The 22,595-nt window shown below is 40.2% G+C and overlaps 1 protein-coding gene across 1 annotated transcript in view; it reads right to left on the bottom strand.

Moving 5' to 3' along the window:
* Positions 1-2,492: 2,492 nt before the first annotated feature.
* LOC124270908 (autophagy-related protein 2 homolog A-like) overlaps positions 2,493-22,595 on the bottom strand; it is a 76,106-nt gene continuing 56,003 nt past the window's right edge. The window contains exons 33-48 of the mRNA XM_046705968.1: positions 21,127-21,347; positions 18,972-19,176; positions 18,356-18,391; positions 18,257-18,281; positions 17,903-18,020; positions 16,978-17,145; positions 16,735-16,836; positions 16,098-16,366; positions 15,525-15,583; positions 15,228-15,321; positions 14,608-14,729; positions 13,272-13,426; positions 12,937-13,083; positions 10,744-11,737; positions 3,460-3,462; positions 2,493-2,503 (exon numbers count right to left, since the gene is read on the bottom strand). Coding sequence (XP_046561924.1) covers positions 11,504-11,737; positions 12,937-13,083; positions 13,272-13,426; positions 14,608-14,729; positions 15,228-15,321; positions 15,525-15,583; positions 16,098-16,366; positions 16,735-16,836; positions 16,978-17,145; positions 17,903-18,020; positions 18,257-18,281; positions 18,356-18,391; positions 18,972-19,176; positions 21,127-21,347 — 1,955 coding nt within the window. The 3' untranslated portion in view covers positions 2,493-2,503; positions 3,460-3,462; positions 10,744-11,503. The remainder of the gene's footprint in view (positions 2,504-3,459; positions 3,463-10,743; positions 11,738-12,936; positions 13,084-13,271; positions 13,427-14,607; positions 14,730-15,227; positions 15,322-15,524; positions 15,584-16,097; positions 16,367-16,734; positions 16,837-16,977; positions 17,146-17,902; positions 18,021-18,256; positions 18,282-18,355; positions 18,392-18,971; positions 19,177-21,126; positions 21,348-22,595) is intronic.

Raw genomic sequence — 22,595 nt, forward strand, 5'->3', positions numbered from 1 at the left:
CGGGTTCGGTTCCCCACATGGGCACAATGTGTTAAGCCCATTTCTGGTGTCCACCGCCGTGATATTGCTGGATTTAAAAGCGGCCCTACAGTCAGGGCACAATGTGTGAAGCCCATTTTTGGTGTTCTCCGCCGTGATGTTACTGGAATATGACGCTTTATATGACGCTGTGCTACTGCTGCTGCTGCTACTGCTACTACTACTACTACTACTACTACTACTACTACTACTACTACTACTACTACTACTACTGACCGCCTCCGCGGTGTAGTGGTTAGAGCGTCCGCCCGGAGAGTGGAAGGTCGCGGGTTCGATCCCCGACCGCATCATACCAAAAGACGTTAAAATATGGTACTTGTTGGTCCCTGCCTGGCGCTCGGCATTAATGGGTACAACAAGGAATGGTCGGCTCGGAGTCAGTATAATGTGTCTGAGTGGGGTATTTCTGCTTCACTGCGGCATGGTATCTCAGTGGGCTAGCACTATAAAGCCAGCTTCAGTCTGGGCTAGTACAAGCAGCAGCACATACACATACACACGCATGCACGTCGTCATATGAGCGAAATATTCTCAAGCACGACGTTAAACCCAATTTCACTTCACCTCATTACCAAAAGACGTTAAACATGTTACTTGTTACATTCAGTACTTCTCAGTGCCACCAATATACATGTAGTATTCCGGCGTTAGGGAACCTGGCTGGTGATGCCATTGTTGTTAGAGCTTATCAACAAATGGATTGTTAGATCAGTCACGTGTCATTCATATCTATATATCTTTATGAGTGTAGACTTGAGAGAAAATGGGACACTTTGCTGACTCATGAAATTATAAGGAACCAAAGACTGGGGAAATCAGCACTTTTCTACAAACTGGCACTGACACTACACCTTGTGGATGTATGACAGCGAGACGAGTACGGACAGATACCCGAACGTATCTATCCTCCATTATTAGTTACCGCGTCGATTATTACCTACCGAGGTTGCGCAGTACAGCATGTTTCATGAATGAAGGCAGATGCTGGTCTCCGTACGGGTGACGCAGGAAGAAAACTTGTTGACCCCTATCCTTCCTTTGCAGATTCAAGGTGCCTATTCTGTCTGCAGTACCTCTTTCACACATCAGTCCAGCGCTGTGATAAGTCTGTGATATTGTGTTTACTTTCCCACTGAAGTATTTACAGGCAGAAAACAACAGCTAACGAAATGCGGACAAAGGCGAGAAAGCATTAATGTTTCATTTACAAATATATAGTATGACCAGAAATTATTGAGAATTTTAGGAAAATGTTTATTTGGATTTCTAGTATAAACAACCTTGACCAGCTATCAAGTGCTTGGTTTCATTCAAGAGAGACAACTCCGTTAATCCCTTTTCATTAGTTTGTGAAGAGTTATCCCCCTTCGTTTACTTGCTAGCAGACGACATTTTCAGTGATCCTCAGTATGGATGATTTAGAGAAGGACATCAGATCAGCTAAAGTGATTTCAAGTAGAACAGGCATCCCTTTGTCCACTGTTTATCGTGTTTTGAAAAATATTGCAAATGGATATGGCATTGAGCACCAGGAAGGCGCAGGTAGTTTAGAAAACTTAAGGCTGGATATGATTGATAGAGGAACTGTGGCTGTCTGTAAGGAGACAATTAGAATGGCAGAAAAGTCGAGGAATTCCATCACCTGAAACCTGAACAAAAGGAGCGAAGGTTGAACTGGTGCTTACAGCATAGAAATTTTAACTGGGACAATGTGATTTTCTCAGATGAAAGTTCTGTGTGGCTGTTTCCCTAATACACTGAAATTCTGGACCAAACAAACTGAAACACCTTTGTATCAGCGCCCAAAGTACAGTCCGAAATGTAACGTGTCGGGTGGCATATCTGTGTTAGGGGCAACGCCCCTCTGTGTATTTGAAGGGAATATGAACAGTGAGCGGTACACAGATATTCTCGAGGGGACATTTACTTCCATCTGCTCACGTGTTCTATGGAAATTTTTGGATTTTCCAGCAGGACAACGACCCAAAACATCGTTCAAAGCATTCAAAGGCCTGGTTTCGGACTCAAACTAATGTTAGATTGGCCAAGCTATAGCCCTGACCTAAATCCAATAGAAAATGCCTGGGGACTTATGAAGGAAAGTGTCAATAAGAAAAATCTGACAAATATTGCTGAAATGAAAGAAGAGGTGGTCCGATATTGGGACAGCATGGACCACGACTTTCTAACGTCTTTGATCAGTAATATGCCCCGCCACATTGAAGCCTGCATTGCTGCCCATGGTGACTTGACAAAATACTAACTGTTCACCTGTCTTTGAATCTGGAGTTATGTTCTGCTAACATTCACATTTAATACATGAGTATTGATCGAAAAATATATAAAAACTTACAATTTTAAATTCTCAATAATTTCTCGTTGTACTGTATGTTCTTGAGTGTGATGCACACAGGTAACCGTCAACTGAAATGGACGTGTACGGTGTAATGATATTTTACGCCCCCTCGGTAACGTTTTCAACCCACAACTTCCACAAACAGAAACATCAATAGATTAAAATGGCTGGCTCTTTACTTTGGGGAAATTAAATACACTTTCTTAGTTTACAGACGAATGGAAAGAAGTCTTTCACACCAAGATGTCCCCACTGCAGTATTCATTGAGGTCATGTAATATGTTTTTCTATTGAACGTCAGTGGCAGCAAAGGAGTGATGCGCTCGTAATATATCGAGAGTGGCCATAGCCAATGTGCACAGGAAGCTTGGCTTAGAGATACCTCCTTAGTCGTTTGCGATCAGACTTGAGCTTTCGATTTCAGAGTGCAAAACCCCAGGGGCGGATACATCTTTTTGACAAAGATGGGTGCACATTCTTGAGAAAGGGGAAAGGGGGTGGGTGCATGGGGGCACAGAATTTGTGCCAACTTCCCATACCATTTTATGAACAGAACACCTGCCACTTTCAATACATGCCACAGTCACAAATTCTGGCCGTTGGTAAGTGCAGAGTCTTATGTAAAAAAACCCGTTACTTATGAGAAGAGCGACGTATTTGAGTAAATATTTTGATTTTGTGACACATATCAAAAACATATCAAATCCGCTGTTTCTGTGCAAATTGTTGATTATGCATTGGTCTTGTTAGGTTATTACTAACGTCTCAATTTCTGTAGGATACAGTAACATTTCTGGATGCAATTGTCCATTTCATTCTGTAAACCATCATGTTGCGTGCATGTGGCTACATGGTCTTGAAGAACACCCATTTCACCTTTATTTACTGTACAATTTATGGTCTAGCCATGTATCACAGGCACTAGGGCTTCAACGAGTCCATTTTCTTGGACTCGAGTACTCGAGGGGTGAGACTCGACTCGGACCCGAGTACTCGAAATTCATGCCTTTCAAACAAACGGTAGCGTAACCGACATGACGTGTTCCGATCACACAAGTGTACACTTACTTCATTCCGACTTCATATCGTCGTGTGACTAACATTTCCTATTGGTCAGAATCAGTATTTGGATGTTTACTTGTCATATGGGTTTTTTTCATCGTACTGGTTGTACTGCCTGCATAACGCAGTGATATACCGCACAGGCGGCATTTGGTTATTTTTCTCTTTTCACTATCCAGATCAAGACACGCCCATACATTTGATTTTTGATCGTTCTCCATGTTTGTTAAGATAGTTACCTAATAATTTTAAGAAGTGAAATCTCAAACGATGTATAATAATTACTCTCATCTGCAGACTTTCAGAACTAATACCATACAGCCACACCTTATGAGGAGTAAACTACTTAATATAGGCCTTAATAAAAACATTATTAGATGGGTTAAAGAATTCAGGGTACATAGAACTCAGTATGTCAGTGTCAATGGCTATCAATCTTCTTTACTCTCAACCTCTACTGGAGCTCCACAGGACTGTGTTCTTTCATCCGTACTCTTCGTTTTGTATACCCATAACTGTTACTTGTCATTAAATGACTTGTTTACTGTGAAATTCGCAGATGACGCCACTGTTACTGGCCTAATTTCTGATTCTGAAGCTTATTATCGTCAAGGCATTGACAAAACCGTAATGACAGTTGTTATCAAACCTTTATTCAAAGTGTGTTGACCTACAATTTTCTATGTTGGTAAGGGGCCTGTCTGATCGCAACAAAAACAAACTTTTCAAAATTGTTAATACCGCCGACTAAATTTCGAGTATATTCCCTTTATCTATGAGCGCCAGATTGTCAAAAAGGCAACTAAAATTAGATTTGATAGTTAACATATTTTATCTCACCATTTTGAAAGAGTGTGAACATTTCTTCTTTCTGGACGCTGCTGTCGATTACCTTCCCTCAAAACAAACAGAGCTCGTAAGTGTTTTCATACCCTCAAGTATTCGTGAATGCAACACATATTTTGAATTATCACCATGTGATAACAACTAGAATTTTATTCAGCCTCTTTACCTATGTGGTTAATTGAATTATATCATGTCAGTTTTATTGTGTAAATAGTTTTCGTTTTGTGCATATAATTATTGTGTATATTTTTGTGAATTGTGTACATATTCATTTTGAGACAGTTTGGATGTATAAGAATTTCCTCCGGGATAATAAAGTTATATCTTATCTTAATATTAGACGTTAACGGCCGCTCATGTTCAGCACATGGCAGACAGTCTGTCAACGTAACCCAATAATTCGAGTTATCTCCCCTTTTCGAGTCCTCGAGTCCTAGAATATGGACTCGAGTCCAGCTAAACCCGACTCGTCCTCGAGTACTCGAGTACCCGTGGAAGCCCTAACAGGCACAATCACTTTTATCAGGTTTTGTATATTTTATGAGTTAAGTAAACTTCATATATCTAAATAATTACACTACTGTCAATACAAGTGAAACAACGGCAGTTTTAATGAATATTATAATGACCAGCCACACAGAGTCTGTGTATGTCAGCAGAATGTAATTAAACAGAGAATGGGTGGTTTGAAGTGGTAGCTAAACATCATGAAAGAAGTGCTGGATACTGCAGTCTGACCAAACAGTACTGTAATATGATACAGGGCTGCCTGACAGTGAATACATACAGAGAGAGTTTAGGAATTAGCAGACTCCCTTGACCCTTTCATGGCAGCTTGTCAGGTTAGCCTCCGAGATGCTGCCTGTCTATTGCTGTACATCAAATAAAGTGTTGTGGATCCACTGATGGACTCCTATGTTTGAAGAGACTGATAATCCAGACTAAATAGCCTGTGATATATGTATGGGATGTCAAAATACCCTCATGAAACTGGCCATTCTTTGGTCTGCTGTGCCTCCATCAGCTGAAGTACGTCCTTAGCACCCCAGTATTTTTAGACTGACTGACTGACTGAGTTTGGTTTTACGCAGCTTTTAGCAATATTCCAGCAACCTCACGGCAGGGGACACCAGAAATGGGCTTCACACATTGTACCCATGTGGGGATTCAAACCCGGGTCTTTGGCGTGACGAGCCAACGCTTTAACCATTAGGCTACCCCACCGCCCCAGTATTTTTAGAACAGACTACAGTATGGTCTTGGACTACATTAAACAATATTCTGGCAATATCATAGTGGATAGACAACAGAAATTGTTTAGCTATCAGCAGCTCAGTAGCAGGTCCAAGTCTCACTTTTCACTGTTTCTACATTGTATATTGTTGATTGCAAGGCATTACTCTCTCCACTCATGAGCAGAAGAAATAAAACAAACTAAGTTTCCAAATGCAGCTGTTTAATTAATTATGTTATCATACACATTCATTTCAATCACTTCATATATGCATACCATTTACAAATAGCATATTGTTTTTTGAATAAATAGTTTATGTACAGCGTGTATGCATAAATATCCTCCATCCTTCACTCCTGTCGAGTATCACTGAACATTGCACATGACTCTCTGTACATCCACAGACACCGTACGTCCATCATGGCTCACAAACATCAACAACAACAACTGGAAGTGTCTTTGCAAAGAAAATCCATTCACTCGTCATGAATTCCACTCCAGTATCCTGACGTACCCTTTTAGAACAAAGTACTTCTTAGTCTACAGGCGAAAGGCCTCCTATTCCCTCAGGGGCATATGTCTGAAGTATGTGCATTCATTATTTGTACAATAATTAGAATAAATTACAAAATAACTTTCAGTTCAATATGGAATCAGATACGTTAATTGTTTTAAATTTAATAAAATCAAAGAGAAGACTGAAAGGAAATACAAACACAAAATGGTTCCTTGTTGACTTTGAGGGTTTAACAGTGTATGGAAAATGAAAAGTTGGTAAATAGTTACAGGAGAAAGATTTGAACATAAGTTTAAAGGACCTCTCATGCTTCCTGACAAACCTGTGACTTCTTTCTGAAAGTCATCAGTCATTGTATATGCATATCAAGTTACACAATAAAAGAGGTGAATTGATTCACAATGCTGTTGGCAGAACAGATACTGCAGTATGACATCACTGAAAGTTATTGTGAACATGTTCCCTAATATCACTATCAACATAAATAAAATAGCACAAGTAAAAAATTCCAATATATCAATATCTAGATGTTATGAGGGAGAGCAAGAATATTGAAAAATAATTTTCCATACAATTATACACGTGGGTGTGGAGACTATCTGCAAGTCAATTGACCTAATGTACACAGTAACAAAGCAGCAACAGCAGCAGCAGCTTATTTGATCTATGTGTGAAAAATACTTCTCTCAGAACTAAACAAACAGCATTTATAAAAGACATCAAACTTGATAAAAGTTAGATCTTAGTGCTGTAGTGACACCAAGATCTGGCCCTGATTTCTCGAAACAAACTTAAGTCTGAGTTTTGACTTAAGTTAAAGTTTTTACTCAAATTTGAGAAAATGCATTTCGCAGAATGAACTGAAATCGATATTAAACTCAAACATAGTAGACAATTTGAGTTTGGTGGATAGATTACTTAAGTTGTTTGGGCTTTTTTATTCTAAAAATGCAGTTGAGTTAAGAATTCAGCTGTTTCAAATTGTCAAACTCAGTTTGAAATTTGAGTAAAAAACTTAAGTTTGTTTCGAGAAATCGGGGCCTGATTGATGAGACTGAGAAGTCAGCAGGTGCTTGTGATAAGGATATGCTGATATGAACACATGTACATACAGATCATCATTAGTTCCTATAACAACCTCGTGATCAGGAATGTTTACTAACAGGAATATTATACTCTAGAGGCAGGAACATGGAATACATGCACACTATAGGTTCATATGTTCTAACAATGATAAGCCTGTCAACAGCTCACAAACAGCAGATATACACAGGACACTGAAGCTCAACAACAGCTAGGCATGTGCCACAGTGCCATCATTGTAATTCGTGAAATTCTGTATTGCCATATTTGCTTTGCGTCTCAGTATTTGGATATTGCGGAGAAGCAAGCTGAAGAATCATCAAAACTAACTTATCTTTCCTGGTGTCACAGTTTGTCATTGTCAAGCTGTATTGGGAAGAGGTAGGGGCTCTTACAGTGATGATCTGATAAAACCGTCTCAATTCATCTAGCATCGATGTGATGAGAGAGTGGCCCATCACTGAAGGCAAGAAATGAGCAGAGCATTTACTCAAGCACACTGCACACTAGCACACATACAGCAGCATGGGGCATTATGCAGCATTCTAAAGATGACATCTACACGTCATCCATTAAATGATCACTGAAAGAGTCTGAGTCCATCTGTCTGACAGCTTGGACTCTTAAGTGGGATGAAGTTTGAACTTTAAACACTATGTCAATCACATCATGTCAAGATTATCAGAGAAAAACTGCTCAGACTGATGCCTGCAAACAATGTAATGAGCTGACAGACAAAGGAACATAACAGTCAAATCTTGGATTCAAACTACGACAAGCAGATCCTTGCTCTGGCAAGGGAGGCAACTCAGTACAGTGAGTTCCAGTTCCTTAGACTACTTGGCAACCGTTGGCCCCAGCAGTTGAAAGCCAATCAAGAATCCAAATGATATGACAGGGTGGTTGATACCACTGTTCAGACAGTAGCATTGCTGTAATTTACTGAGTATAAAATAAATAGACAAAGCAAATAACACACCATTCTTGATTAATCAGCAATATTATTGGCTAGAGAGAAATTATATATTAAAAAACAGAAGCAAAGATTAATGCTGTAGTAATCCAAGACTATCATTAGCATTTGCAATGTGAATGTAAACATTGACTGCAAATCCACTTTGGTATATGTGCTACTCAGCTTTGACAGGGACAATCAGATATGGCATTCTATTTTACATATGCTTCCAATATATTAAGGTCTGTTTTGTGTATCAAGAAGAGATAAAAATATCCTTATTTTGTGGGAGTGGTATACATACATACTGTCTCAATCTTACAAGTTTCGCATCATTCATGTCCTACTGTGAGAAACCTTGCAAATTATGACCAATATTTGAAGAAGTACATAATTTCACCTTCACAGATAAGGAACAAAGCATAACAAACTTCTATACAATATACATTGTTTAAGAAAACAAAGAAATATACACTTAAAAGGTCAGTCATTAAAACCTGATGATTTCTATGAGACCAATAACCGAAAGGCCATGTAGCTCACCTGCATTGTTGAGAATCATCTTGGAAAAATAAAACTAGTGGTTCATCACATGAAAGATTATAACAGGGTTAAAAATAAAGTCATGTAAGTTGACTTCACCACACATTACATGGCAAACCACACACTTATAATGTTCAAATAATGGTAAGAAATTTGCAGATTACTTTTGTATAATATAGACATAAGTGTTCACAAAATGGAAATCGGATCGTCTTTCTTTGTATTGCTACAAAGAATACCATGTTGGGAACTGGACATTAGTTGTGAGGAATTCTGCTATATAAAAATAAATGGCCAATCGAACATTCAAACCCAGTTTATCAGGTCTTCAACTTGGAGAACTGTATTCTTGAATGAAGACACACATGCATTTGCAGCTACAATGGGATTATACTTCTTCAATGTAAGAGGATGCCTCTATCAGGTTTCCACCATTTTGAAGCCTACTGGATTAATTATTCTTATCTTGGCCCTGCAGAATGTCCATACCACTTGCATTGTGATTATATTGACTTGGTTCTACAACACTGTAACAGCTCTAGAAAGGGATATATCATTACATACCTGTATATGACCTTAACATATACAACTCAGAGAATGAATGAAAGACAAATACATGTATATGACCTGTGCAGTCGTCACCTTGTTTGTCTGTACACTATCACTACTTATACAACTTGGGGTGGCGGGTATGTCTCTGTGTGTAGAGATAGTTACAGCTGTGGTCACAGTCTGGATACAGACACAGTTTGATGCTGTTTGGCAATGTAAAGTTCAATGGGACTACAGAGTATCTCTGACACAGTCATAGCCTTTCCTAGGTTCATCGGCTGGCTATTTAGTAGCTGTGCTCCTGGGTAGCACACACAGTATAGCTTCACTACAGAGTAGTTATAATACAGTGATAGATTGACCGAGGTACAAAACTATATTATTTCCCAACTACTAGAGCATGGCTTCACTACAGTCGCTATAACACACTGATAGACAGACCCAGGTACATTAATATTATATATTTAGTAGCTGTGTTCCCAACTACCAGAGCATGGCTTCACTACTGGGTAGCTATGATACAGTGACAGAAGAAATTCAGCCGTCACAGACTAGTCTTTATACTCTATGTGTCAGCCATCAGGGACTAACACAGCACAGTGTGAATGACACTCGTGAAAATGACCTGCCCCAAAATGTCATACCATCACATTGCATCACTCGTCAAATCCATAACATAGCACTTCGATTGAAGCACCCATCACAGGCTGGTCCTTATACTCTCTGCTTCAGCCATCACAGACTAATTATACTCTGTGCTTCAGCCATCACAGACTAATCCTTACTCCATGCTTCAGCCATCACAGACTAATCCTTATACTCTGTGCTTCAGCCATCACAGACTACTCCTTATACTCTGTGCTTCAGCAAACACAGACTAATCCTTATACTCTATGATTTAGCCATCACAGAATAATCCTTATGCTCTATGATTCAGCCATCACAGACTAATCCTTATACTCTGTGATTCAGCCATCACAGAATAATCCTTATGCTCTATGATTCAGCCATCACAGACTAATCCTTATACTCTGTGCTTCAGCCATCACAGACTAATCCTTATGCTCTGTGCTTCAGCCATCACAGAATAATCCTTATACTCCATGCTTCAGCCATCACAGACTAATCCTTATACTCCATGCTTCAGCCATCACAGACTAATCCTTATGCTCTGTGCTTCAGCCATTACAGACTCATCCTTATGCTCTGTGCTTCAGCCATCACAGAATAATCCTTATGCTCTGTGCTTCAGCCATCACAGAATAATCCTTATGCTCTGTGCTTCAGCCATCAGGGACTAGTTTGTACACTCTATGCTTCTGATAACTGCAAACTGTTCATGGCACAATATTCCATGATTATCCTGACATCTTCAGTATCACATATGATCATCAGCCTCTCTTTGATGTGCTACTGGTGAATAAGGGCAGCAATGTAATGGCAATCATAGATAATCCTAGTTAAGTAACATTCAAGTGCTTCAACTATCATAAGTCTATGTTAAGGTATAGGAGTTAAGATCACCATGGCACTAAGATTGCTTTGAACAACGACACTCAGGAGTGAGTATGCTGAATTTATCTGTGTCTGTACATAAGGCAACGACAAATGAATGATCACATTGTCATCTAGTGATTCTTTTGGATTCTTTTCAAACTCCAAATAAGCCATATCAATTTGGGATAGATTAAGACTGTTCAGAAATAGTCATAGTCAGGCATCTTGAAGTGAGGCAGGCAAAAAGCAAATGCTCAGAGATAATTCATAATAATGTCGGCAAGCTGTCACTTATGATGTTACTACTTTGTTGCCCTTATTCATTCACATCAATTTCTAATGTAGAAATTATCTATTACACCTTCAACAACAACAACAATCATCATCATCATCATCATCATCATCATCATCATCATCATCATCATCATCATCATCATCATCATCATCATCATCATCATCATCATCATCATCATCATCATCATCATCATTCCGGGAAGACATCAGTCTTAAAACATCCTTTTATGGTAACATCAGTTGTCCAGCAACTACCATCACCTCCTTTCCAACAATCAGAAAGCATCATGGTTCTCACAGCCAACAACAGACCTGACAGAAGTCTTCGAACAACTGCCATCAGTTCACAATTCTTTCTACTTATAACACAATAGTGTTAAGAATCAACATCACAGATGATATCAGCCATCCAGAACTTCAGCTTAAACCTGACATCATTTGAGATTTCCTTCCAACATTTGACGTCTGCCTTTCACCCTCCACACAACCACACACACACACACACAGCCTGGTATGATTCTCTCATCAACTCTTGTCTCCCTCTCTCCATTTGTCCTCATCCTCCTTCTTGGCTTCGGGGCGGAGCTGGTTCCTCATTCCACCCAGGACTTTGGATGTGGCTTCTGAGGCGATTATGACTGGTTGCACGATGGTGGGTGGAATCTGACGGAGCACGCCTCCTACAACCCCCGTCAGCCCCTTCTGTTCTTGCTCCTCTGTGGCAGCCCGAACCAGGTTCTGGGCAGTGTCCGAAATACCCTGAATAACACAACATCAAGCTTAAAGGCAGTATATCACACCACACTTCTCTAAAAATAAATAATGTATTTCTCGCAATAATGCTAACTATCAGCCCTCAGGGAAGCTACCATATAATCTTTCCCCAAAACATTACGTATTTAGATTACACTATTAAATCAAAAAGTTCCAATGAATTAATGCAACGTAGCATTAAATTGACTCTCGTGCCCTCTACCGGATGAACATTATTTCAAGCGAACACCATAGAGTTATCTCCCTTGGAACACTCTTTACGAATATCCTATACACAACTAGTGACTGAAACCAGTTTGGCAAACACCAACAACACCTCATGCGACAGTTTTCGATGTATGGAGCAATTGTTTACATTCCATATATGGCAAGTGTTCTCTGTTTGGAAGCTGTTCACCTCGAAGTTTCAATTATCGATTTCAGGCAGGTTGTAAGGGATAATAAGTCATTTATCGCATCAATAGGAAGCTAAAGTGAGTGCATATGCCCCAATATATATAATAAATGTAAAAATATTGTAAAAAAATGTGTGACATTGTGCCTTTAAGTCATACTTATTGTTCTAGAACTGTGACTTGACAATGCAAATGGACAATGTCTGACATATGGGCCAGCATAACTTCCTGCTAGAGCCATATCTATTGTTCTAGGATGGAAGGTTATCAAAATGAGAGGTTTGAGCTTTATTACAAATTAATCAATAATGTACTATTGTTGTTTATCAAAGGACAATACTGACTGACTGAGTTTGGTTTTACGCCGCTTTTAGCACTATTCCAGCAACATCACGGCGGGGGACACCAGAAATGGGCTTCACACATTGTACCCATGTGGGGATTCGAACCCGGGTCTTCGGCGTGATCAAAGGACAATAATGATTTTAAAGTCACGTTTTCAGCAAGCAGACTAGTCATAGTCAGACCTGCTGGTTATCACTATGACCTCTTAGTCAGTGATCACATATCCAAGCACTACTGCATGCAGTTTACTCTTGACATAAAATTCATAAACTGATTCTCCTTTAAATACTACAAATTTAGTGCTTCATATAATGTCAATTTTTTTTTTCATAAAACAAAAAATATCCTTCCTTTCAGCTTTTAACTACCATCTTATAAATACAATTATTAATCCCTGTTGATGTGATTCCGTTTAAATACAGCACGGTCAAAGAGTTGACCTACCTCTCTAATCACAATGTAAGCATTGGTCATTCCTTCACGCATGTCTGATGGCTGTCCCCGACGGACATGTTGTTTGGGACGTCGTGTGCTAGTCTTGCGAACGCTTGGCCCCGGGGACAGCATATCGTAGGTTAACTCAGCCACGTACTGGAGAACAGAGGAAATACAGATTAAGCATTCATTCAACAATATTTGCATATAACACTCAAAATAGTCAAAAATAGGAGGCTTCTGTCAGAATGTCGTACATGTTGAAGAACATGGACAGATAAGCGTTAACGACTGGGTATTGCACACGTGTGACAGTACTGACATGGAATACAGAAGCAACCCACCTGAATGGACTGCACCAGTTTGTTAGTGAGCTCCAACAGAGCCATGGCCGTGGATGTGGTGAAGGAGCTGGCTCCACGCTGGAGACCACGGACAATGCGGCCATCTTTGCGGTACTGCTCCACTGGCAGCCAGAAGAGATCCCTCATGCCGTGCACTGAAGGTGATATATAGGGCATATGTTATTGCATTATAACTGCAAGCATGATGCGGCTTTTGTAACTGAGCAGAAACAAGTGTCTCTGTCATTTCTTCTGGAGAGATCACTCTCCTTTAGGGTATTCCAGATACATAGCTCAGATCTTTTTCTCATCTCCATATATGATATAATAATCATGCATATCCTTACTCAGACTGTGCAAATTTACATTGGTCAGAGGGTGCATAAAGTATGTGATCTAGAGTACGAGTTATTAAACTTTTATTTTTTGTGGAAGCTGCAGTGGTTGAGGGCTGTGTACCTTATGGTACCTTATTCTCTAAAATTCTTAACTTTGTAGCCCTAAGAATTCTTAACGAATGTTGACCGTAGCCAGTGTGTCAAAGAATGGTCTTAAGGTGAAGAAGTTCATACTTTAACAGAGACTTACGACTGTCAATGTTTTGGGAACGCTTTGAGGAACTAGCCTGGTGATTAGGCATCATATTCTGAAAGTGTTGTACCAATCCTAGATGGAACTCCCACCCCAAAAGAACATTAGAATCTGTCCTTTACTGAGAAAGTGTAATCCTTCATATAACATGATACAATATGCCAATACGTCATGAGTGTTGTCGGTATGACCATTAAGGTAAGTCAGTATGACCCTGACAGTAGTGACTGGTTACACAGCTATCCTATCAACACACAGTGTTGTGTAGGGGTCACTATTGAGGGAAAAACAACTATTGCGATAGCGTTAGTCTATCGTAACATGCTATAGCGATAGTCTTTTGCAACCAACTATTGCAATACTATTGCAATAGTTTTCTTCTTGAATTGTCTCATTTGAAGTCATTTTCCAAATGAATGTATAGTTTATATGAAATAAAAACAAGTTGAAGTAGTTTCAGTTTCAGCCTCTTTTAATACCTGACAAGAAACTTGAAACCCAGATCAAGTAAACAGGTAACAGGGGCAGATAACTCTAAATCAAAGTTAACGAATGTGGTACTTCCTGCAGTTTGCGCTCCGCATTTATCAACAGAAGTCAATTACTAAACAATCGATAGTCACACATACTATCAATGCATCAATAGCTTTTCGTTTCTACCATCGATTAATTGCTATCGGTGACTCAACAATTGCAATCCATCGATAGTTCGATGCATCATTACAGCCCTAGTGTTATGACTCACCTATCTGTACAAATGAGTACATAGGCCCCACTCCCCCCAGGATGCTGGGCAGCTGGGTCTTCTTGATGTCATTCAGCCACTCACTCACAGCATACTTGGCCAGTTTGTCCATGCCCAGCAAGCTGCAGAAACACAAAACAACAGGTTACTGACCAGCGTCCACTTGCACAATATGATCTTACCATTATGACAGTTGTAACTGTCATACTTTTAACAGGTTTGTGACAGTCGTAATGCCAAGACCCTATGTGTGAGTGGGGCTGGATCAGGTTACACAGGCTTCCTGGACCCATGGAGAGAATTCAAACACAGGACCAACCAGGTGCTACTGCCAGTTGGAATAAGTTTCAGAAAATACTTGATAAAAAAAAAATTGACTGGGTTTAGAATTGTTACTCAGCAACCGATGCTTGTGGTGAGAGGTGACAAATGAGATATTGCTGATCGAGGAACTAAACAACATTCATTCAATCTAGCCTTCTATGGGACACCATATTCCAGATGTCTGGTTATGTAGTGGTCAATTAAATTACTCAGAATATATATTTGGGATAGTGAAATGTAACTGATTTCAATGTGTCACCTTAACTTATTACGATCTTTACATATATTTCACTTACCCATGCTTGTAGTTGAGCCGCTTCAGTTTGAGCTCAGATGAATTCAGTTGAGCAAGGCCTACCAACAATCCAGCAAATGTTCCCTGTAAAAAATATTTAAGAGTTTGATGTTGTGCGGTCGTGTAAGGGATAGCCAGACACCTGATGCATGTAAACAAACATGTTCAGTTGCATTTTTTCAATATTAGGTTGCACTAATGCATATAGTCAAATCAAGCCCTGTACGACAATACTGACATATATATTCCAGAGACATTAACGGTGTCTTACCTGCTCCATGTCAAGTGCCACTCGAAGCTAGCAATTTCCCATGGTAGTCCAACCGTATTGGCACATCAGGTGAAAATATGAAAGACCTGCAATACAAAGGTATAACTACAAAACCTGATAAAGCAACAACCCAAAAAACCCTACAAAATCAGACTCAACATCAAGACTGTAAAACATTCTAAGAGGGAACTGACACTGTTTCTAAATCCCCAAGGAAGTGTATTTGGGGGGAGGGGGGAGGGAAGGAAAATAAACAGTGAAGAAACTTAATCAGTAAGTGAAGTGAATGAGTCCAATGTAATCCATTTCTTTTGAAAGGGGTAGCTTGAATAGGTGGTGTGTATGGATTTTGATAGTGAAAATATTTTGTAATTTAAAAAATATATACAGTAATCAGCTGTAATAAAGTCAAATAATGGCTTGCTCTTGAGGTGCTCATAATATCTCTCTTTCATATGAAGGGTAATTCTAATAATTTCTCCATCTCAAGTCAAGTAACTACTGTCAATGAAGTTGTAATTGAGCAAAGCATTAGTTCTACTAACTTGAAGAAGACTGGCTGAGCCCCATGATCCGATCCCGTGGATGATGTTGTGCTCTCAGTCAGTTCCTGGTATCACAACATTAGAATCCAGGTTCATCTCATCAAACATGATGAGCAGATCCTGCTGGTCCGGTCCAGCCTCTTCTTCTGGGCTCAGATTGACGGCCATTACCGGGGCGGGAGGGGCAGGAGGTGTGGAGGAGGCGGTCCCTGGCTTAGGGCTGCCCACGGGACTCTCGGGGACAGGCACAGACTTGCTGTGAGGAGAGGGAGCACTCCCCCCAGACAGCTCCATGAAGAACTTCCTCAAGAAGAACAGTGCATCCTGTGGGCAAATCATCCACTGACTCAATAGGATTCCAAACTGTGTACTACAGTGGGAAATTATTTACCGGAAATCGTTTTTGTGCTCAATTGTGTTTCAGGAGCCATTTCTAAGTCATTATACTCACTGAAATTTGACTTATTGAGCTCCATTAACAAAATTATATACAAAATAGACATGATTTAAATCCATCATTATTGTACGAGTCTTTTCATAAACACTAGATGAGGAGACCTTTTTGGACATTTTTTTCAAATGTTCCTGATCACAGCCATTCATGTATTAGACATAATGATCACATCAAACACTGGCATGATGACTACTTGATAAGATTGTTTAGCTGGCAGTGTAAACAAGTGGGTACTGACCTGGTCAATGTTGAGTCTGAGCGGGAGGAGGGACACCCTCAGGGTGCATTCCTGCTGGATAGGGGAGGACTCTGGCCGGGTGTGTAGCGCCTTGACCAGCAGCTGAAGCATGTGGACACAAGATGTCAGCAGTAGCACAATAACATCACATCATAATAACACAGAAAATTCATTCACTGCACAGGTGATAAACTACACATGTGTCTTTTAAGGCCTTTAATGGCTTTTTTCAAAATTCATTACCATATTGGCATGTGTTTGTTTTGGCATGTTCTCGGAGGTGTACTGGTAAAGGAACTTGTTGATCTGGGACGTCGCCAGGCGGTCTCGGACTTCGAACTCGGAAATGATGAGGACCTGTCTGGAGGCTTGCCTGGTGTGGACGGGGTAGACCTCATGTTGACATCGAACCTGGGGAAACAACCAGGCTTCACATAATAACATGTACTTGGAAACATCTAGGTATCGGTATGAACTGCATTATCAACACAGATCTCAATTAGTCACTTCATCAGTGTGAGATATTATGATGAACAAATGGTACAGGACAGAACAGGTTCAATGATTATAGCTGCATAATTATTTGTTAGCTACCAGTCAAAAATAAATCAAAATTTGATATTGATAAATAAATAGATTTAAAATTTAAAAGAATGAATGAATGAATGACTGACTGGACTGACTGAGTGACTGACTGCTTGAATGAATATTTCAGCAATATCAAGCTGGGTGACAGCTAGAAAGTTAACATTGTCCCATGTGGGATTGAACCAGGGTAAGCGCTATTGAGCTGAACGCAGCTTTAACCACTAGACTACCCCAACGCCTGAATGAATAAATGAATTATTAAGAATGAATGAAAGAATGAATAAAAGTTAAGAATTCTGCTAAAGCTGCATGTGAGGTTTAGAAGGTTAATAGTCACATCTCATGATACCAGGTTCTTCACATATATTCCAGTAATGTGATGGTGATCTGTAAATATATGAGTCTAGACAATACAATCCTGAGATTGATAGTATGAAGACTGATCCAAGCTATCAACAAAGTTTAAGTCTGATCACAAAAAACACGTGGTCACCTCATATTGCAAGCATAGGTTGCTGTGGACCCATACTAACCCAAAGTCCATCAATACTGAATATTTATACATTCTACAGGCACCCACCTTGGAGAGCTGCAGCTCTATGAGTGTGTTGAGATCTCGCTGCGGCCCTCCCCGTGACTGCCAAGTTGTTGGCTGTCTGGTGGATATTTTCACGCCTCCTCCCCCGTGGCCCGGCAGTCTGTGGTTACATACCAACCTCAGCACAAACCTACATCTTCATACTTAATTATTTATTTAAGTTTTAAGTGATGTGACGTAACTGGAATCGAGTGAAACATGCTTTAAAGAATTCACAAATTCATCTTAGTGAGTGAGTTATTAACATGCAATATTTCAGCCATAGTTGAATTCACAAATTCACTTAAATAGTGGTTCATAGATTTGTTGTCTATTTACTGACCAATATCAGATTACCTTGAGAGTGTAAATTCACCAGAACCTAGTGAAACAAACATGTATATAAACTAATTGTTCATATAATTGCTGTCTGTTAGTTGACAAATGTCAGCCTACCTTGGGGCTTGGGTGATGATGATGCACTCGAAACATCTGCAACGGAAGATGAAATAACAGTCACAAACACGGAACAATAAAGACAATATGGAGGGTGACTATTCTGCCCTTGAATCACCAGACTAACTGGACTGACTGACTGAGTTTGGTTTTACGCCCGTTTTAGTAATATTCCAGCAACATCACGGTGGGGACACCAGAAATGGGCTTCACACAATGTTCCCATGTGGGGATTCGAACCCGGGTCTGCGGCCTGACGAGCCAATGCTTTAACCACTAGGCTACCCCACCGTCCCCCAGACTAACTGGAAGACACATGAGATTCAGGAACCTTTCTGTAATCATGAGGTTTTGGGGACTGATTCTATACCAGGGTGTAGTTCCTCAAAGCAATCTCAACTCTAAGGTTATCGTAAGCTTATGTTGAAGTATGGTAGTTATGATCATCTTAGTGCTAAGATTACTTTGTAGAACAGGTCCCAGTACATAGCCGTATTCAGTTATTTATAGAGGAAACATCCATTTAAACCTAACTTGATGTTCAAAAAGTGATCACTAAATTTAGTTCAAGTTTACTGTATGAACCATAAGTTAAGCATGGCCTTAGTTGATTCACCTGCTCTCTCCCCAGAGAAGTCCTTGCCCCCGTACATGTACCACACCAGGGTGAGCTCCTTCAGTGTGTAGCGGTACTCCGCCGCAGGGAAGTGTTCTGGTGGTTTCAGCTGGTCAGTCTTACCCAAGGGCTGACTGAAGTAGTTGTCCTTGATACAGATTGGGCCCTTGGTCAGCACACGTACCACTGGTTGACCATCTCGTGGCTGGAAAAAGAGTTATACTGATGTAATCTGGATTAAATCAAGCTTGATCAGTAAAAGACCATCATATATTTGATGCCAAAGATGATTTAACAGGCTTCATAAAGATATGTGTCATGAAAAACCAAGTCTTTCAGCATTTGCATAGCCAAACATACTGTAAACGTACTTTTTTTCGCTTTGGTGCAAATTTCGCGGAATTGACAGTTTAGACTACATCGCGCGGTCAATTATTCATGCAATCAGTAATTGCCGGAACTTCAAGCTGTCTCTTAGGACTCAACTAATAGCAATGAAAACAACCAGAGTGGCTTAGCCTGTCAGGTAGCGTGTTTTGCTTACTCACAGGAAATCCCTACCTGCGCGATATATACAGTAATACGTTTACTCACGGAAGTATTAAGTACTTAGGAAGTGAGATATCGTGATACAAATATAAAGAGATGAAAAACACATCAGTCTTATGTTCCTAATTCTGAAGATCTGACGATGGCATTGCGAAATTGACTATCAAGGAAATGAACTTCCCTTGAAGTATATGAAGCTTTTTGTGATTTCATTTCGTGATATGGAGGAATAAATATAAAAAAAATCTTAATGAATAAAAAAAATACTGCAGTATTATTTCTTTCCGAGTCATGAGAAAGCCACAATAACTCGGTGTGCCTAGTCGCTGCAAGAGTTGTATACTCCCCAGGGAGTTGAGATTGATAATGCGATGTGCCGTTGAAATTGACATCCAATCATCGAGGGAAAAAATACCAGCGCCTTGAGCATGCACTAGCGCGTGGATATGTGCGCTATATAATTATCCTATAATAAATAATAATAAATAAAAAAAATTAAAAAATTCATGGTAATCCGTTCTGTATCAAACCATCTGTCACTTCGATTGGTCAAAATAGAACATGTGAGGACATTTGGGATATCCATTTCAGCGACAGTAAAGTATGATTCTTTATGCACCTATCAGTCGTCATTTTAAGATTCCCGTAGATTTCTGTCTTCAAACTTGATGTGTTATGGTAACAACTCAGAGGCGAGCGTGGGTTTATTCGCTGTGTATAAATTTTCGCGGTAAAATAAAACCTGCGTCATATATAATACGTTTACAGTAATACTCAATAACCTTCCCAAACTGTAGACACTGTAATACAACATGATGTGTAACACATATGTGTTAACAAAGTATTATAATGAGTGTGTATTAGTTTACGCCACTTTTAGCAATATTCCAGCTACATCAAGGCGGGGGACACCAGAAATGGGCTTCACACATCGTACCCATTTTGGGAATCGAACCAGGACCTTCGGCGTGACAAGCAAACGCTTTAACCACTGGCCTACCCCCCACCTTCCCCCACAAAGTAATATAATGGTATTACAGGAAATATTGAGTAGAATGGGGATCTGCTTGAACTATGTGATCACCAAGCATGTAATCAAAGTTCTGCAACTCCTGAGAACTTCCTCTTCTCGGCCATGAGAGTAGTCTCCCTTGAACAACCATATCACCCAGCCTCACTCTACATGTTTAATGGTTTCACATGATTTCATATCATATAGAAGTAACTATTTGTTTCATCACAAAGAACATTTAAAGTTTCTGTCACTACTGTTATCTTCCCGACGTACTCCTCAATTTACAACTATCCCCCACAGGATCATACAACTCAACTTACAACTATCCCCCAGCCAGGATCATACAACTCAACTTACAGCTATCCCCCAGCCAGGATCATACAACTCAACTTACAACTATCCCCTAACCAGGATCATACAACTCCTCAACTTACAGCTATCCCCCAACCAGGATCATACAACTCCTCAACTTACAGCTATCCCCCAGCCAGGATCATACAACTCAACTTACAGCTATCCCCTAACCAGGATCATACAACTCCTCAACTTACAGCTATCCCCCAACCAGGATCATACAACTCCTCAACTTACAGCTATCCCCCAGCCAGGATCATCAATGATACGGAACTCATCATCATCGCTCAGCTTCTCGGTGCGGTCAGACATGGTGCTGCTGGTCACAGACTCTGCACTGGTCGAGATGACGATCGGACGCAGGCCAGCTGGAGGTACCTGACCTTCACCTTGGGTATGAGTATTTGGCAAGAAGAAAACTTGTGTCTTGTTGTCGGAACTTTGTCTTTCAGGAGATTCTGGAAAAGGTAGTAATCATGTTGCATTTAATTTAGTAACATCCCTGAGTGATACAGTAGGCTTGATTTTTATTATTTCTAGGTGTTCATTTAAGGATAAAAATGTTACTAGACCTGATAATGTCTGAGCAGAAAGGAAATACTCCCATGTGCAACCTGGAAAAAAAATATCTATAATCCATTTTCGTTGGAGTGGTTTAATTTGTTACATTCTCTGGGCAAAGAATGCAACCGCACATGGCACCCACCACTACATTCAACATGACTGCACCCACCACTACATTCAGCATGACACTCACCAATACATTCAACATGACACCCACCACTACATTCAGCATGACACCCACCACTACATTCAACATAACACCCACAACTATATTCAATAAGACACCCACCACTACATTCAACATGACACCGACCATTACATTCAACAAGAAACCCACCACTACATTCAACATGACAACCACCACGACATTCAGCATGACACCTGCCACTACATTCAACATGGCACCCACCACTACATTCAACATGTCACTCACCACTACATTCAGCATGTCACACACCACTACATTCAACATGAAACAAACAAACTATATTCAGCAACACACCCACCACTACATTCAACATGACACCCACCACTACATTCAACATGACACTCACCACTACATTCAACATGACACTCACCACTACATTCAACATGACACCCACCACTACATTCAGTATGGCACTCACAACTTCATTCAATATGACACCCACCACTACATTCAACATGGCACCCACCACGACATTCAGCATGACACCTGCCACTACTTTCAACATGGCACCCACCACTACATTCAACATGTCACTCACCACTACATTCAACATGACACCCACCACTACATTCAACATGAAACAAACAAACTACATTCAGCAACACACCCACCACTACATTCAACATGACACCCACCACTACATTCAACATGACAATCACCACTACATTCAGCATGTCACCCACCACTACATTCAACATGGCACCCACCACTACATTCAGCATGAGACCCACTACATTCAGCATGACAGCTACAACTACATTGAACATGACACTAACAACTACATTCAATATGACACCCACCACTACATTCAACATGGCACCCACCACTACATTCAGCAACACACCAACCACTACATTCAGCATGACACCCACCACTACATTCAGCATGACACCCACCACTACATTCAACATGACACCCACCACTACATTAAGCA

The sequence above is a fragment of the Haliotis rubra genome, unplaced genomic scaffold, assembly GCF_003918875.1.
Source record: "Haliotis rubra isolate DU_JTF1 unplaced genomic scaffold, ASM391887v1 Scf156, whole genome shotgun sequence".
In the NCBI taxonomy this organism is placed as follows: Eukaryota; Metazoa; Mollusca; class Gastropoda; order Lepetellida; family Haliotidae; genus Haliotis; species Haliotis rubra.